The sequence below is a fragment of the Acomys russatus genome, chromosome 1, assembly GCF_903995435.1.
Source record: "Acomys russatus chromosome 1, mAcoRus1.1, whole genome shotgun sequence".
Classification (NCBI taxonomy): Eukaryota; Metazoa; Chordata; class Mammalia; order Rodentia; family Muridae; genus Acomys; species Acomys russatus.
Window position 1 is genome coordinate 29,396,037 of NC_067137.1, and position 19,308 is coordinate 29,415,344.

At 40.0% G+C, this 19,308-nt stretch overlaps 1 protein-coding gene across 1 annotated transcript in view; it reads left to right on the forward strand.

Annotated features, from left to right (window-relative positions):
- The window catches only part of Wdr35 (WD repeat domain 35), a 56,241-nt gene extending 38,206 nt beyond the window's left edge, over nt 1–18,035 (forward strand). Inside the window, 11 exon segments of the mRNA XM_051143400.1 lie at nt 2,083–2,163; nt 4,087–4,223; nt 4,532–4,735; nt 6,561–6,707; nt 7,310–7,442; nt 10,203–10,313; nt 11,270–11,434; nt 12,372–12,512; nt 13,096–13,252; nt 16,615–16,855; nt 17,148–18,035. Of these exon segments, the coding sequence (XP_050999357.1) occupies nt 2,083–2,163; nt 4,087–4,223; nt 4,532–4,735; nt 6,561–6,707; nt 7,310–7,442; nt 10,203–10,313; nt 11,270–11,434; nt 12,372–12,512; nt 13,096–13,252; nt 16,615–16,855; nt 17,148–17,298 (1,668 nt within the window). The 3' untranslated portion in view covers nt 17,299–18,035.
- The last annotated feature ends 1,273 nt before the right edge of the window (nt 18,036–19,308 follow it).

Genomic DNA, 19,308 nt, shown 5'->3' on the forward strand with positions numbered 1-19,308 from the left:
TTTTGCTGGCACCATTCCCTGGATAGTTGATTCAGGGGGACTGGGAGGAAAGGGGGCACTGCAGTAAGGATGTAAAGTGGATAAATAAATAAATGGACCACTGGCCAAGCACAAGCCTGTGAGGGAGCCGGCAAGCAGCCTTCCTCCATGGCTTCCCTGGTTTCCAGCTGCTGTTGGGTCCCTGCTCTGACTTCCCTCACTGGTGGACTGTGATTTGGGAGTGTGAGCTTCCTTCCCTCAGTTGCTTTTGGACCCAGTGTTTTTTTTTTTTTTTTAACAGCAACTGAAAGGAAACCAGAGCATAATTCAAGCGTAATTCAAGTGTTTAGGAAGATGAATGACTCCCAACTTCTTGCACTTCCCTTGTAGGCCAACATTTATCAACTATTTTGAAAACTTGCTCCTGCGCGTCCTTCAGCTCTCTCCTTCTCCTCTTCTCTGTGCTTTCCCCTTCATTTAAAGAACTTTTATTCTTCCCCTTGGTGGGGAGACCTGGTGGCACTCAAAGAAAGAATAGGTAGGCTACCAAATGAGACTTGATAGCTTATGACCATAAAGTGGGGGAGGAGAACCCCCTCAGTCATGGACCTAGGGGAGGGGAACAGGGTAGGGATGGGAGGGAGGAGGAACAGGAGGATGCAAGTGATGGGAGAACAATTGAGTTGTAACCTGAGTATATTAATTAATAAAAAAAATTTCATCTTAAAAAATAAAGAACTTTTATTAAAGGAATAATTTTACAATTCAAATTATATGTTTTTCTCCATGGCAATCACTTGTTACATAAAAGAGAACTGACATCCTAAAGTTTCCCACAGTGAAGAATTACAAAATAATTATTTACATTTTTGTACTTTATTTTTCCAGGGTGATGGTATACTTTTTTAATACACAGATTATCTTTTGTGACTTCATCTTTTAATCATTTTGCTTTGTTGTGGCATCAAATTAAAATAAAAATTATTTCTAGTGATAAATGTGTTTATACAAGTATATTTGGTTTATATGATAGTATTAAATTATTCAACACATACAAAAAATCCTGAGAAATATCTCATTGCATATTCTTCTTTTCAAATTAAGTTTTGTTGTGATTCTGTGTGTGCCCGTATGTGGTATAATTTTAAGAGATAGCGTCATACTATATAACAAAGGCTTACCTTTAATTTGTAAGCTTCCTGCTTCTACCTCCCATGTCCTGGGATTACACGTGTGAACTGCCATGCGTGGCACTGTTTATGTGTGTTAGTTACTCATAAAAACATTATCAGTCTTATGTAATACAAGCACAGTTTAAAAGATAATTAGAAGATTTTATAATTTTTTCATATAATTAAATTTTTAACTAACAACTTGTACTTTGTCAAAGACAAAAGATATTTGCGGGGCTGGAGAGATGGCTCAGCGGTTAAGAGCACTGGCTGTTCTTCCAAAGATCCTGAGTTCAGTTCCCAGCAACCACATGGTGGCTCACAGCCTCCTGTAATGGGATCTGATGCCCTTATACTTAATAAATAAATAAATCTTTAAAAAAGAAATAAAGTTAAAAAAACATATTTGCAACCCTATTAGATACATGTGCCGTGCATATAACAGCCTCAATATTAGAAATGCTGAGCCCAAACTATGAGTTTTTATTTTTATTCTCATCTTAGCATATTTCTGTATTATAATTATATTATAGTACAGTATAATCATGGTTACATATGTGTTGTGAAAATGTAATTTTAATGGTTTCCATTACTAGACACTAGTGTCCTGTTTCTTCTCTAATTAGACTCAAATACTATGCTTATCTTATTGACTAAGAATTAAATTCATAATGTGGTCAGATAAGAAAGCATCCTTCTCTTTAGAGAAACATATAGAAGTATAGAGTTGAAATATGAAACCAGCAGAAATTCAGTGGCGTGTATGTAGCGGCACGAGAGCCATTTAGGTGATGGGTGTATGCTATTCTGGTTTTCGCTTGATTGAAAGTTTTGAGGATACTGTTTAAAATCAGGATTCCTTGAAGGGGGGATGTTTTGTATGGTGAGACATAACATTCCTTTTATATTTATATATATTTTATATTTAAAGGAACCCATTCAGACCTCTGGATATATTTGCAACTTTGAGGATTTAGAAATTAAATCTGTTCTTTTGGATGAGATACTGAAGGTACGTAACACCACCGCCTCTATTCTATAGACCCGAAAGCCGTGCAGCCTGCTGTTGCTTGCTTATGCTTTGCTCCCCAGAGGGAGGGGCTGATTTTTGAAAGTCTGGCTGCCCATGAAGGAGGGGACACTGAGGCTTTTTAATCAGTCTAGGCATGTGAGGTAGAAGCAGGGAGAAGGTGAAGTTTAGCAGCTGGCAGCAAATACAGCATGGAGTTTTAATGCATTGCACTGAGTGTTACCATGTTTGACTGTTGGGCTCTTCTCTATGGACAGCACTCTTCACGGTAAAGAGAGATCTTGCCTGTGTTTAAGGCACCTGGTCTGTGAAGCAGTGAGCTTCTTTCTTGCCTTTCACTCACACACAGCAACATCAGAGAGTAGCCCTTTCCCCATTTTCCTTGTATGTGTAAGAAAAGCATCTTTTCTTCAGTTGTCTTTGCTCTGTTCAAGTCTTAGGTGTTGGGAACTCTATAGAAAGTGTGTTTTTTCCAGTGCCCTTTTATGAACAGTCAGAGGTGGGTAGAGTCTATCCCAGGTGACTGATGTGCCATGCCTGTCTGGGGGTGTTGATGCTTTGGCCGTCAGCTTCTGGAGTACCCATCATCTAGCAAGGGTGGCTGTATTGATGATTTTCAGGCAGTATATGTCTGTTTATTTTATGCTTTTTTTCGAGGCAGGGTCTCTCTGTGTAGCCTTGGCTGTTTTGGACTCACTTTGTAGACCAGGCTGGCATGGAACTCACAGCGATCTGCCTGCCTCTGAGTGCTGGGCTTAATGGCGTGCATCACCACACCCAGCATATCTGTTTATTATTTAAAAAATCATTATATTGTTTTATATAGAATTAAACCAGTATAGAAAAATGCTGAAAACAAAGTAAAAAAAAAAAAAAAACTAGTACAAATTGCACTGTGCAGCAGTTTTAATCATTAACATTGCCTTTGGACGTCATAGAATCTGTTCTCACAGCTGTCATTGAGCTGTGTGAAGACAGGCTCAGTGGGTGAGATGAATGGACAGAAGTCATGTATCCAAAATAGCCTCACTGTACAAAATGCTCTTCCACATTTTATTTAAAAAATGAAAAAAAAAAAAAAGAGGAATTCTAGATTCTTAGGGCATTTTTTAAAAACATCACAAACAATAGCATTTCCTGAGTTAGGAAGAGTAATTGTTACTGCTTTTCATGTGGGCTCTGATTGACATGGGAGATTCTTTTTCTCATTGCATGGGATGTGTAGAACATTGCTGTGTTGATTGTACCGGCTTGTTTCTTTTCTTTGGCGATTTGACTCTCTCCTGAGAGACAGCCATTGCATTGTCCTATTGTTTTGGTCAGCGAGCTGAGTTAGGATAGCAAAGTAGTCATGGTGACTCTTCCTTCTTTCACCTCTCTTGTTCAATAGCAGTGAGGCCACAGTGCCACTCTCCGGTGTTGGTGGTGTTGATGGTGGGGGTGGGGGTGGTGGGGGTAGTGGTGGTGGGGGTGGTGGTGGTGGGGGGTGGTGGTGGTGGGGGGTAGTGGTGGTGGTGGGGGTAGTGGTGGGGGGGTGGTGGGGGTGGGGGGTGGTGGTGGGGGGGTGTGAAAGGATGAGGGAGTGGAAGTGGCCGAATGTGACTTTTCTGCTCTAGTGAGGGCTGGGTAAGGCTGTGGAGAAAAGAATTGCACCTGGGGGAAAATGGAGCTGAGCGAGAGCAGGGGGACCCTTTCTGCCTTTGTGTGCACCTCTGTGTAGGAAGCCTTTCCCCAAGGGAGACCTGTTTGTATGCTTTCCAAGTAACTCTTCGGCCTAACCTGGGAAGTTCTCTTTGTTTTGCTCACAGTATGATACTAGTTTGTTTCATTTGCTGTTTTAATCGTAGGAAAGAAATATACCGTGCAGGCATCCTTTTGAATTCCTTGTTTCATCTTCACTTTCAGAACCCGGAACACCCTAGCAAGGATTATATAATGAACTTTGAGATCCGGTCCCTGCGAGATAGTCGAGCATTGATTGAGAAGGTTGGAATTGAAGATGCATCTCAATTCATAGAGGACAATCCACACCCCCGACTTTGGTATTTTAAAGAACCCCAACATCCCCCAAAGTCAGGTGTATGCTTTTAGAGTCGCAACTCTGTCCCCGCTGTTTCCACACTAGCCTCCTCATGGTTTCTGGCATCTCTTTTAGCTTTTCTTCTTAAACTAGAAACCTCAGACAGCAGCCCTCAGCCCTCAGCATACTATATGACAAATGTTTGCATGTGCTAAAACAATAATTTTTATCAGAATTCATCAGAAATTTTACTATGTTTTACTGAGTTTTTTACAGGTCTTGTTTATTAGTCATGTGCAATAGGTTTTCTATTTCTTTTTGAAAATGAAGGCGCTTGTTGGCTGAAGCTGCGCTGCAGAAGCTGGACTTGTACACTGCACAGCAGGCGTTCGTGCGCTGCAAGGACTACCAAGGCATCAAGTTTGTGAAGCGTCTGGGCAATCTGCAGAGCGAGTCAATGAAGCAGGCTGAAGTTATCGCCTACTTTGGCAGGTTTGAAGAGGCGGAACGAATGTATCTAGATATGGACAGAAGGTAGGTTAAGAAGGCAGCCATCCTCAAGCATTTTTCAGTTCATAGTGTTTACAAATGGAGAATATAAAGTAGATTAAATATATTGTACCATTTCTTTTAGAAAGCAGTTCTCATTTTCAAGTACAGCCTGGGCATTTCACATGCCCCATTAATTTATATTTTATAATTTGGGAGCAGTTTTCGTCTCTGCTTTTACTATTTTTAAGAAGGGGTGTGTGTGTGTGTGTGTGTGTGTGTGTGTGTGTGTGTGTGTGTGTGTGTTTGAGTGTGTGTATGAGGGTGCATGTGCTTGCACATGTGTGCATTTGTGGAGCCTGTAGGTCAGTGTTGGGTGTTTTTCACTACCATCCTCCTTATTGAGACAGGATCGGTCACTTAATCTGGAGCTGGGAATTTTGGCTAGACTAACTGGCCAGCACGTCCCCAGGGCCTATGTCTGTGTGCTCAGTGCTGGGGTCACAGATGTGGCAGCCATGCCAGGCTTTCGGGTCCTGAGGCTCTGAGCTCAGGTCTTGATGCTTGTGCTGCTGGTGTTTTACTCACTGAGCCAGCCCCAGCCCCTGTTCTGTTTACATATGTGTTAATACATGACTGTGGAGATTTTGTTCATTTGGTAAAGAAAAAAGTTGCCAGGTCTGTAGAGACTTTTATTAATTATGATATAGGTCATAATTTGAGTTTTAATCACTGATCCATTATTTGATTTGCTTATCTCAGGAATCATAAAATAAAATTTAAATTGAGATATTGTCTTATGACTTATCTTTAATTTTTATTTCATTTCAGCAGTAAACATTGCAATCTATTTCATTAATTGGTATTTATACTCCCAGAAGATCCCTAGCACATGTTAAGCTCTGAGAGCAAATACAAAACCAAGCATTTATACTATATGTTTATTTTGAAGTAAACCTGATTGAGTTACATACTTAGTTTGCTCAATATGTTGGAAATCTAGGAAAAGAAGTCTAGAAACAGCTGTTTTTTTCTTCTTCAGTTTTTATAGACAGGGTTTCTCTGTGTAGCGTTGGCTGTCCTGGAACTTGCGCTATGATTAGGCTGGCCTCAAACTCAGATATTTGCCTGCCTCTGCCTCCCGAGTACTGGGATCAAAGGTGCACACCAACTGCCAGCTGCTTCAGAGACAGCTTTTTTTCTCTGGTGTCTTTTTTGTTAGTACTGCTGTGACAAAAGTGCCTCATTCTGGGAACTTATGAAGGACAGAAGGTTGTTTCTCACAGTTCTGGAGCCTGGGAGCTAGCTGAGGGGCTAGCTGAGGGCCTTGCACAGTTCTGGAGCCTGGGAGCTAGCTGAGGAGCTAGCTGAGGGGCTAGCACAGTTCTGGAGCCTGGGAGCTAGCTGAGGGGCTAGCACAGTTCTGGAGCCTGGGAGCTAGCTGAGGGGCTAGCTGAGGGCCTAGCAGATTTGATGTCTGGTAGGAGCTCAGTCTGCCTCCAGGATGGTGCCTTGACTTTTCACGTGGTAAAGGGACATCAGCTTTCTCTGGAACCATTTTCATGAAGATGTTAATCATCTCACAAAAGGGGCTTGCTCACTTCGCCAGGCACACCATGTCTTGATGCTACCACAATTGGGATTTCATTTCAGCTGAGGTTTTGAGAGGACACACTTTCAAACTATACCTTTTGCTCTGTCCCAGAGGCCTCTTATTGGCCAGGCTGTTCCCAGAGTGCTCAGAGATCCTCTGAGCACCTAGAAATGTGTCTACCATAGAGCAGGCAACTGACACATTTTGTAGAGTGGATTAATGAATGAATAAATTGAATACCTTTTTCTTTCCTTTTTTTGTTTTTCTTTTTGGTAGAGACCTCGCTATTGGTCTGAGGCTGAAATTGGGGGATTGGTTCAGAGTACTGCAACTCCTAAAAACTGGATCTGGTGACGCAGATGACAGTCTCCTTGAACAAGCCCACAATGCCATTGGAGACTACTTTGCTGATCGACAGAAGTGGTGTGTGAGCTATCAGGATGCCTGATGCATTTTTGCATGCTTACAGTTAACTGTTACCCACAGTATTCCCCAGGAAATAGTGCTGAGAGTGAAGGCCCTTCTCCTAAGTCCTAAAACCCAAATGGCTCTGTGATACATTTGCTTTCCAGATGCAAGGCATTCTTGAAGTGAGGACAAGCATAGTAAAAGTCCGCCACATGAATCTTTACCTCGCTTCAGAAAGCCTTCCACTGTTTTGAATCACAACCAAGGATGTTATATATGATTTATTTCTGAACATATTATGAAAATTATTTTATATTTACTTGTTTTTTATAGATTGTTTTCAGAAAGCTTTGCTTTATTCTTAATTTTTCAATGGGATCAATATGATTATGTGAGTGATACAAGTACTTCTATGATATATGAGAGCATTCAAAGAACATACCAAGTGGAGTATATTCCATTTTCTTTAGACTTTAAAAAATGGTATGCTTTAAAGATATTGTATAACTGAAAATTATAAAGTAATACAAAGACATCCTAATGAAAGAATTTTTTGTGGAAGTTCTTGTTTACCAGGAGACACAATAATGATTATGAAATCCTTTATTTCCCCACAGGCTGAATGCTGTACAGTATTATGTAAAGGGCCGGAACCAGGAACGCCTAGCTGAATGCTATTATATGCTGGAAGATTATGAGGGGCTAGAGAATCTTGCCAACTCACTTCCGGAAAACCACAAGTTGCTTCCAGTAGGTATTCCGAGTCTTACATTTTGGTGTTGGGTTCTTTATATAATACTTATATTAGGCAGGAAATATCCTATGTAGCAATGAAAGCTGAAAGTTAATCTATAGTTTCATAGCTTCTTAGACGTGGTGAGGCTTTCATTTTATTTTGAAATCACTGTGTCAGTACTACAGAATGCTTGAGCTGCAGGGAGACGTCATGGAGATCCTTAATACTTCTCCAGAGGAGCACATCCATTGGAGCTCATCCATTGGAGCACATCCTCCTGTAGCTCGTCCATTGGAGCACATCCTCCTGTAGCTCCTGCATTGGAGCACATCCTCCTGTAGCTCGTGCATTGGAGCACATCCTCCTGTAGCTCGTGCATTGGAGCACATCCTCCTGTAGCTCGTGTATTAGAGCACATCCTCCTGTACCTCGTCCATTGGAGCACATCCTCCTGTAGCTCGTGCATTGGAGCACATCCTCCTGTAGCTCGTGCATTGGAGCACATCCTCCTGTAGCTCGTGCATTGGAGCACATCCTCCTGTAGCTCGTGCATTGGAGCACAACCTCCTGTAGCTCATGCATTGGAGCACATCCTCCTGTAGCTCGTGCATTGGAGCACATCCTCCTGTAGCTCGTGCATTGGAGCACATCCTCCTGTAGCTCGTGCATTGGAGCACATCCTCCTGTAGCTCGTGCATTGGAGCACATCCTCCTGTAGCTCGTCTATTGGAGCACATCCTCCTGTACCTCGTCTATTGGTGCACAGCCTGGTATAGTTCCCTTATTTATTAAAATTGCTTTTAGGGCACTAGAGAGATAGCTCTGGTTAAGAACACTGGCTGCTCTTTCACAGGTTCTCAGTTCAATTTCCAGCAACCACATGGTGGCTCACACCCATCAATAATGCGATCCCATGTCCTCTTCTGGAATGTAGGTGCACATGCAGATAGAGCATTCATATATATAAAATAAATTAATGAAAAAATTTAAAAATTGCTTTCAAGACTTAGCTGAACACTGGAGCACTTACGGCTGAAACTTTGTGCCATCAGGGATTTGCTTCAGAAGAGTCTGAGGTCATTCAGAATTTGCTATTAGTTAAGTTTAAAAGGTTATGTCAACAGTGACATGTTTAACATTAAAAGAGACAAACTGAAGGCAATGTGTCCTTCTCTTTGGCTGTTCCTTCTAAGCCTCTGGTTCGTGACTGCTCTGAAGTCACGTTCCAGGGCTTTAATAACATGCGACTGTGTGCACAGGCTTGGGTGGGAAATGAAGACCATGTTACACACTGTGTGGTCACAGTGTACACACAATGCATATGCTCAGGGACACAGAGGCTGGGACACAATGCTAGAGTATTGAGAGAGGTTTTGTATAGGTCAGAAAATGTTGAGCAATTCTACTTTTTGTGCTTTGTTTTTTTTAAATTAGAATGTATTACTTTATAAAAAATTATAGTATTATTTTTAAAATATAGTTGGGTACAAAGTATGTATTTATATAAAAATGTATTTATTTGTTACATGTGTAGATGCTTTGCCTGCATGTAATGTCTGTGTCCCACATGCATGCAATGCTCTCAGAGGCCAGAAGAGGGCAGAGTCCCTGGGACTGGAGTTAAAGCTCCTCCAACCAGTGCTTTTAACTACTGAGCACCTTCTCCCCACCAGTGCCTTTGGAGATAGGTAGGGAGAAAAAAAGCTAATTAGCAACGTTGAAAGAGACAAAATGATGGCAGTAAGGATTGTGGTGGTGGTGGTGGGTGCCCCAGCCTCCAGCTACCTTCTGAGGAGCTATTTGGGGTTTAGCTTCTAAAACTGATGAAGGCAGCATTTCTTTTTTCCTTTTTGATTTTTGCCATGCTGCGAGTCAAACCTGCCACTTGACCACTACACTGTCCCCCACTCCAGTCTGCATTTATCTGTCTGTCTGTCTGTCTGGTTTGACTTTGAGAGGGATCTTGCTTTGTTGTCTAGCACATCAGCTCCTAGGTCCAACTGATCCTCTTTGTCTCAACCTCATGTAAAGCTGCGTTAGAGACGTGGACTCCGGCAAGCACGAGGCATTTCTTAGATTTGTTTTGCTCATGTATCCCAGGATGCCTTGAACTCTATGTAGCCAGGGATGACTTTGAACTTTTGATGTTCCTGCCTCTATCCTCCAAGCACTGGGGATGCACCTCCAAGCCAGTTTGTGCGGTGCTGGGGACCAAACCCAGGGCTTGTGCTTGCCAGGCAACAGTCTACCAACTGAGCCTTATCCTAAGTCTTGGGGTATTTCTTAGTAAGATTGGGAGCTTGAGCATAATAACATGTTCCTTTGTACTTCTCATATCATCATCGTTGTCATTGTCGTCGTCATCATCATCATCATCACCATCATCGTCACCATCATCATCATTCTCAGCACCGTTCACCAGGATGCATGCTTTCTTTTCTCCTTTTCCTTTCTTTTCTGAGACGGTCTCCTCGTGTAGCTCAAGCTGGTTTTGAACTTACAGCAATGCTCCTGGCCTCAGGCCGCTGATCTAAAGGAGGCAGGCAGGCAGTGTCTGAGCCAGTGAAGTGCTAGTTCTGTGAAGTGGGCACTGTGGCACCCATCCCAACTGGAGCCCCAACTCCTGTGAGAAAGACAAGTCTGTAGCCGCTGATGTAGTATTCACGTGTTCCCACCAGTTTAGCGTTCATGTGTCTCTGTCGTGTTTTGGTAAATTAAAATCTAAGTGATTTCCTGGGTCTCTGAAATCTGATAGTAATGTTTGGTGCTTACAGGAAATAGCCCAGATGTTTGTGAGAGTTGGAATGTGTGAACAAGCAGTGAGCGCATTCTTGAAGTGTAGCCAACCAAAGGCAGCGGTGGACACCTGCGTGCACCTCAACCAAGTAAGGCACTGCCAGCTGCTGTCTGGCTGCTTGTCGGTTCAGGGATTTTTTTTAGAGAAAGCAAAATGAAGGTCACTGCAGTGGTCTCAGTGTGGGGCTTGGAGGGGAGAAGCCCGGTCCTGGCTACACCAAGTGGAGGGTGAAGAAACTGTGGCATTTTCACTTAACCTCTTGTGCTACCACACGGGGTGACCTGCTCATAACTTAGCCAACCAGGGGACACAGAACAGACCTATCCTTTCATTTTTTGTCTGGAAGTAATTTCATAATTTTCTGCACTTTGTTAGGTTGGGTTTTGTTTCCCTGAAAGAACCAGGTTAATGGCAATTCATTGCCTAGGGAATGAATTGAGCTACTTGATCAATATTTACTTTGGCAAATCTATTTCCTTTCTCTTTTATAGGAAACACGTAATTGATATTTTAAAAAGCTGACATTTAACTAAAATGAAATGCAGGATTATTACAGAATCTGTTGGCCATCAGTATATTCTCCTAAGCATTTTCTTTGAAGTGTTTTAAAGATCTATTTGCCTTATAAACATACTTTGTAAATGTTTTATCTTACAGGATATTTTCTTAAATGAAGCTGTGCTTTGTTTTATGATAAAAACTAAACAAACAAACAAACAAACAAACAAAAAAACCAGATTCTTTTTCCGTCTTATAATATGTGCAAAAAGAGAACTGTAAGATTAATGGAACTGTAACTTTTGAGACTTTCATTTTCAAATGTACTCCTCCAAAAAAATCCATCTTAGATGATTCAATTGTTTTGAAATGTTTGCCTGTATAACTTGTGATTGCTCTGATTTCAGTAGTTTTTAGAATGTATACTGGGTTGGCTCTGTTTTGAAGTAGTGTTACCATTTACCACACATTCAAGGCCTTACTGTGGGGATTGTAGAATATGTCATTTTAAATAACTGGGTGATGGAATATTTTTTTTTTTCCTAGTGGAACAAAGCTGTTGAACTGGCTAAAAGTCACAGCATGAAGGAAATTGGATCTCTCTTAGCTAGGTACGCGACCCACTTACTGGAGAAGAACAAGACTCTCGATGCCATTGAGCTCTACCGGAAAGCCAGTTCCTTTTTTGATGCAGCTAAACTGATGTATAAGGTAATGCACGGTCCTGCTGAGGGTTTGCCTTGCTCTAGTTACAGCCTTTTTAATTTTTTTTTTTAAACTTTAAACTTGATTATAAAATACTTTGCAAATAAAATAAACATCACATACCAAAATTAACCAGATCCAGAGTCTATACATCTCAGTACACTTCTATCCATTAGACTAGCCATTTGAGTACATTTTTATGCACGTAATCACCACCAAACCAGAGAACCCATGACAGAACTAGAACACTTAGCTGCGTGTCTTTTTTCATAGCTTTTCAAAAGGATTCTGTTTTCTTTGCAAACAAGGGTCCATCACAAGGAAACCCTTCTTACTCCAACTCCGTATACTGCTGCCCTCTGCTAACTAGGGTGACTGTGGATGCCAGCAGTTGCCAGTTCCTACACAGTGTTGTGTTTAGTACATAAGCTAATAGAGAATTTAAGAATTTCCTGGGACTGCCAAGAACAAATTTTTTTTAAAAACTGGAATTAAATACTATTGATAAGAGCATTATAAGTCCTTGCAAAATGCACACATTAAAACAACGTATTTCTTTAATATCCATAATACAGTCTTAATACACATCATTTGTACACCCTGTTGTCCTCTGTTCTTGCTTGACTTAATAAAAAGAAAAAAAATTTCTCAATGACTTAATCTTAAATTTCTAAAGGACACAATACTTGCTCCACTCTGATTTAGTTATTTTAAAATAGATGTTGCTTTGAATTTGTTTTAAGATTGTTAGTTTCTGTCCAAATGATTAAACACTGAAGAAAAACCAACGGCCTTTAAAATCTGAAACATAATTACATTTATGTCCCATCCTACCACCCTCCCTCCTCTTTTAAAGAACCAAATTTCAGTTAGTTTTGGAAATAATTTATTTGTACAAATACACACGAAGAAGAATCTCCCCAAATGTTTGAAATGTTTAAAGATTGCAGATGAAGAAGCAAGGAAGAGAACGAAGCCTTTGCGTGTGAAGAAGCTCTATGTGCTGTCAGCCTTGCTCATCGAGCAGTATTATGAGCAAATGAAACACGCACAGCGAGGGAAAGTTAAAGGGAAGAATTCAGAGGTAACATAGAACATTCAGATAATTCAAATAGCAGACAATGTCAGCCTATCCTAAGTTTTCTTCCGTGAGAAGCTCTTTCATTTGTAGGCCTGTGCTTATTTTCTTAAGGGGCTTAACAAAGAGTAATGCCTTATTGAGAATAAGTATGCAGATTCAGAAGTTTCTGTTTAGAAAATATGGAGAACTGTTTTTCATTATGACTAGCTTGTTGGTTGCTTTAATTGCTTTTTGTTAAAGTGGTTATTTGCCTACTAAGTTTTCCATTTTTAATCAGAGAATTAAAAAAAATTTTCTTAGAATATAAATCTACTATTCTGTAACTGAATCTTGTTACATTCAGTACATTTCACATTTACTTAAAGTTTAATCAGTTCTATTTTAAACTTTGATCTTACCAATTTAGAAAATTGAGTTTTAATGAAAAACATAAATCTGTGACGACAGGCTAGATGGCGAGCTCTCACGGAGCTGTGTCAACGCCTCACAGTTTCAGACCTAACCTTCACAGTGTTAGCACTGTTACGCCACGGGGTGAGGCTATGTGCGTCTGTGGGCCGACAGAGCGCTGTGGTTTTTCTCACAGGCCACTTCTGCTTTGGCTGGCTTGCTAGAAGAGGAAGGTCTCTCTACAACTGATCGGTTCACTGATAATGCTTGGAGAGGAGCGGAGGCCTACCATTTCTTTGTACTTGCCCAGCGGCAGCTCTATGAGGGCTATGTGGACACTGCGTTGAAGACAGGTGGGCATGTCACGTATTGTGTGGAGGACATCTGAAGATGTGCACATGTAGGAAAAGCTAGCTTCTTCATTCGTCTTTATATTAATTTTAGTATTTGCCCTGTGCTTTTACCTATATGTGTCAAGATTATGAATATACAGTTTGTTTTGTGCATTCTTCTTTTTGAAGTTTCCCTTCACTTAAAAAACTATAATACACAGTAGTTTACAGAAATAATAAACAATTAGATAATACGCTTTATATAATAAATTCCTATTTGTTATTTGTGTTCATGTGCCTTCTGTTCAAAGCCAAGCACTCAATTGCCCAGCCACGGTCTTCTGGAGGTACAGATGGCTATGCCTGTGCCTGCAGGCGCTCTCAACATTCTCACAGTGTAGTAGAAACTTGAACAGGCTGGCTTGTATGTGCCTTAACAGTGCTTAAAGATATTTTCATGTCATACAAATTTATATAGTATTTATCTTTTTTCATAAAGTGATTCTTATTTAGTAATTTCAATCAAAAGAGAAAAGCACAAAAAGGCAAAATAATGGCATAAAATAATTTTGTAACTCAGAGATAACTATCATGAACATTTGAGTAAATTTTTTCTTTTCTCTTTTAATTAGAAAAATCACATTTATTTGTTTAGTTCTCTCTCTCTCTCTCTCTCTCTCTCTCTCTCTCCCCTCTCTCTCTCTCTCTCTCTCTCTCTCTCTCTCTCTCTGTGTGTGTGCGTGCATGCCTATGGACCATGTGTTGGGGTCAGAGGACACCTTTGAGAGTTTGTTCGCTCTTTCCATCAGGATATAGGGGATCCAAATCAGGTCAACAGGCTTAATGCAAGTGCCGTTCTATGAGACATTTTTTCCAATTCAGAGCTTATGTTCTCCTCTTCAGGAGTGTGTTAGGATTGTCTTTCCATCAGTGTTGAACATAGATCTATTACAGCTGTATCACAGTTTTTCATGTGCTATCACTCATAGATTACTTATATACGGTATAAATGCAGATTTCTTCTGGATTAACAACATCTGAAGGCTTACATGTTTTTCCTACTTATTAACTCCAGTGAGTATAGTTTGAGACTTCCACTGTAAACCAAAGCATATGACTGGATGACTGACTGACACACAACTACAGCACAAGCACCTGTCGACATATACCCCACAGCTTAGCCTTTTCAAGCTCCAGTTTTGGTTGATGTAAGCGGACATGAGTGTACCTGCCTCCTAGAGATGCTCTCTCTAGGAGCCTTGCTGCAAGGGAGGCTTACTTGTGGAACCTGGGGTCACCAGCTATGAGGAGGGAGTTGATGGTCCTGTCCAGCCTTGTTAGTCTTTTTTCTTCGTTCTTTTTATAGAGTAGAGCAATGCCTTGTCTTAAAATTGTTTATTTAAAATGTATCCTTGGGGCTGGAGAGATGGCTTGGCAGGTAAGAACACTTGCTGCTCCATCATGAGGACCAGAGTTCTGATCCCAGCACCCATGTCAGGTAGCTCACAAATGCCTTTAACTCCAGCCCTAGGATATCCAACACCTTCTTCTGGCCTCCTTAGGCATGTGCCCCGTAAGCCCCCATATACACACATTTATTAAAAGTAAAATTGTAGAAGTATTTGTCCCTTACAGGTCAGAAATTCTAGCATCGTGTGTGTGTGTGTGTGTGTTAAGACAGAGCATCACTATATATCCTAGGCTTGCCTAGAACTTGCAGTCCTCCTCCTTGTAACTGCTATAATTAGAAGCATAACTACCACTGTGCTTCATGCAGATGTATTCTTCATTCCTCCCTAGGCTATAATTTTTCCATTTCCGTCTTCTGTGCCAGTACTGTCCTCTTCTTACCAACAGCATGTTTGTTATTATTAATGTGTCTGTGTGGTTGTATGCCACTTGTGTGCAGGTGCCAACAGAGACCAGAAGAATGTGTCCGATCCCCTTGCTATGAACATTTAAAATGGGTGTTAGGAACTGAACTCAGGGATTCTGGAAAAAGCTTCACATATTTAACCACTGAATTATGCCTCCAGCCTCCACTTATATTTTATTTACTATTTAAGCTTTATGATTTCTTTTTTCTAAAGATTTCTAGGTATCTTGTTCTTTTGTATTTGTCCATTCAGATGAACTCATAATCTTTTTGAAGATGAGGGAATTTCAATGACGTCTCATTGGATTTTTGATTAGAACTACATTAATTTACCAATATGGGATCACTAATATGTTAATAATGAGCTTTCTCATCCAGAACCATCTTTTTAAAAAATCATTGCTGTGTCTGTTTTTTTCCCTGTGAAGTGCTTTAGTTTACTCCTAGTATGTTCCAGATGTTTCTTTTGGAGTTTATTCTTTTTATTGTCATTAGTGATAGGAGTGTAAAAAGGTTTTCCAATTGGCTGCCAGTTATATAGAGAAAACCATTTTTATCCTATTTTATAATAAATCATTTAATTTTAATTAATATGACATAACTTACACAGTTCTGTGCTACTTCTAGACTTAGGCTAAAAGAAAACACACTTCTGAGATTCTTTACCTATTGGGTGAAGAGATCCATGTACTTCTCTTTGTCCTTCAGTATAAAATATAAGAAACAGCATGTACCTAGTAAATATTGCCTGTGAACCTGCTGTGCTCCAAAGATGGAATTAGAGGCTCTTGTTGATTATGACGGAATGAGTATCTGTTGGAAAATAAAGTTCCACTCAACTTCTCGTCAACACTTGACCTCAGAACCAACTGGTGGGACTCCAATGATAAGACTTGATGGATGTATTGTTACATTTATTTTGTTAAATTATAGCTTCAGAGGATTTTTTTTACATTTCAGGGTCTAGAGAGGAAAATCATACAAATGGATAACAAATCTGATGCTAATTCTGCAGTTCATCTCTACTGCAGAAGGATTACAGATAAGACGTAGCAGCTATCAAAATAAATAGTCTGACAGTGGGAAGCTCATTGTGCTCAGAGTCCTGTTATCTCAGTGGGACAGAGAACATAGGACCTCATGCTGCACTGTTTCTTTTTTGTGAGCAGAAATACATTACCTTGATAATTACAGCTAATGTAGTATTAATTTACCTTGTCTGGAATGCCACAGAAATTACTGGATCAAGTAGAACAAAAGTTACGTTTCAATACCGAAATCATTCTGTCTGGAAGTAAGCGTGGTTGTGCGAGTCTTTTTAGTGGCATTTCTCAGAACCTGAGGCTATGCGCTCTGCTTCCACAGCTGGTGCTCCCGCTCCTCAGCACTGTTTGGCATTTATTAGAGCTCATGTAGGTTAAAATAGAACAGCGCCCACGGATCCTGTTCCACACTTGATGCTGTACGTCTCTTTGCTGGAGCTAACTGCCTGATTCATCTCCTCTAGCTCTGCACCTGCGAGACTATGAGGACATCATTCCCTCGGTGGAGATCTACTCTCTGTTAGCACTCTGTGCTTGTGCAAGTCGAGCTTTTGGTACCTGCTCAAAAGCTTTTATTAAGCTGGAGTCCTTAGAGACACTCAGTGCAGAGCAGAAGCAGCAGTATGAAGATCTGGCTCTGGAGATCTTCACCAAATACACACCAAAGGACAACAGGAAGTCTGAGCTCAACAGCCTTCTTGAAGGGTAGGTGTATCCTAATTAGATGCCACTTACTGATTAGAAGCTTAGACATAATAAAGCACTAAATTTTGAAGGAGTTTATGATAATATGAAAATCAATTTTATTATCCTACAAGGGTGTACTAAAGCTTCAGTTTTTTCATTTAAAGAAAAGGTTTTATATTTAAAAATTGAGATGAAAGTATTTTATTTGAAGTTTGTCTTGGGATTTTTTTTCATTCTTCAGTCATTAAAGTATATTAGTTAGTTAGACTAATCACACCTTTTAAAGCCTAATTGTTTCTTCTTTTTATAGCGGAGAAGGAAAACTGCCAACATGCATCGCCACTGGAAGCCCAATCATCGAGTATCAGTTCTGGGTGTGCAAAGTCTGCAAGCACTATGTTCTGGCTCAGGAAATCAGTAACTATAACTTCTGTCCTTTATGCCATAGTTTGGTAGAATAAAGGAAAGAACTGTCTTAACTGTAAACTATATGAAGTACATACACTTATCTGCAACTGTATATGTAATAATGTTGATTTCCTCAGGTTTCAAACATATGAAAATCAACTTCATCATCTTGTAGTTACAGTTTTGTATAAAATTTATATTAAAAAAATAAAAAAGGGCTGGAATGTAGCTCAGCGGTAGAGTGCTTTCCAAGCATGTACAAGATCCTGGGCCCATTGTCAGTACTAGAAAAAAATAAAGATAATTCGTATATCACAGTACAACTATTTGACTAATTTTCATGTAAGACTTATAGATGTGAATTTTAGTTTTTCTGTAGTTCCTGTCTGTCCACTTATCATTTACATAGCTTATAGTTTGTGGCAAGTTACCACAGAAATACTCTCAACCAAAAATATTTTTCTCATCTTGTCAAGGTTACTAGTTCATTAGAGACCCCTAGAGAGGTAGGTGGGAACGGAGGGAGCCAGGGAGGGCAGACGTGAAGTGGGGTCGGTGCACCCTGTATTTCAGAGGCTAAGCTACCACTGTGTGGAATGTGCTCTATTTCTATTTAAGGATTAAACTTGTTTATATTTTATTTTCATAAAGACCTTTTATTATTTGAGGCTTTAAAAATATTTTATCTTTATTTAAGAGGAGGTATTTGGCACTCATTTTTCTTGTAATAAACACAAGTTGAGTGATTTTGAGTAATGCTGTTGTTACTTCTCATCAGACTTATTCCCATGTTATGCTATGCTCAAAGCTCTTTGCTGGCCTAGGTGCTGAGAGCTGGAGCTGCTCAGTAGCACCATGCTGGTAAACAGTCATCCACGATACAAAATGCACTTTAAAATCACTTTTCTGTATTACCACGGCTCAGATCCTAGGTTTTTATGAGCCATGATTTAAATAAACAATAAAGCAATTAAATTCTGAAGGAAAAAAGAGGCATGTTTTCCCACGATTCCTTTATAGTGGTTGGAAAGTTGGTATTTGCATTGTCTTTGTTTAGACATTTTGGTAGGGGACACAACAGGCACACAGATATATCAATACAGACACAAAGACGTAGGGGTCTTATTAGGCAAATACCTGTGACTGGAAGTGGCAAAGAATTATTCCCTCAGAGACCACACAAAGTTCATGCTCAGAAGCAAGGAAAAAACTGTTACAAAGTAAGAGTGTAAACTGTTGACATAGCTCCACATTTTTATTTTGGGTATCCAAAATGAAAACAGCAATATTATGTTGCCCTCTACTGTCTAGTTCTATAATTATTTTCTCAAAAAAATTTTTTTTTCCAAGACAGGGTTTCCCTGTGTAGCCCTGGCTGTCCTGAACTCACTCTGTAGACCAAGCTGGGCTTGAACTCATGCGATCCACCTGTCTCTGCCTCCCTAGTGCTGGGATTAAAGGCATACACCATTTAATGTTTTTAAGAAAGTATTTTAACTATAAAAGTAATGTGTTCATAGTACTAATTTTCAGAAATATGTAAGAACATAGATGAGAAAGTAAAACTAGTCTTAACCTTTTAAAAATAGTGTTCATTTATATTTTAGTTGTATTTCAGAAAACCGGTGAAACTGAAGAAGTGTATACATTACAAGGAAATGTTTCATACAGGAACTGTTTGCTCTTAAGATATTTCTCTAACTAAAAACACAACAAAATACTAAGGCTTATTTAAGTACTTTCTATATATGGCACACATAAAATTTCTGGTAAGTAAAGTTTAGAGAAATTTGGGCCTGGGGAAATGGCTGAATAGGTGAGGTGCCACATAAAGACAGGCAGCAGTAACACGCCTGTAAGCCCAGTATTGGGAGGTGCAAATGGGATCTCAGATGCAATCTCCTGGGCAAGCGGCTTAGCTGGACTAGCGGAATTATTAGCAAGCACTGGAGTTCAGCATGAGACCCTGTCTCAATAAGGTGCAGAATGGTCATGGAGATCCCACAAACACACCCATACACACGGGAAAACACATACATGGCCATTTGCATGCACATACACTT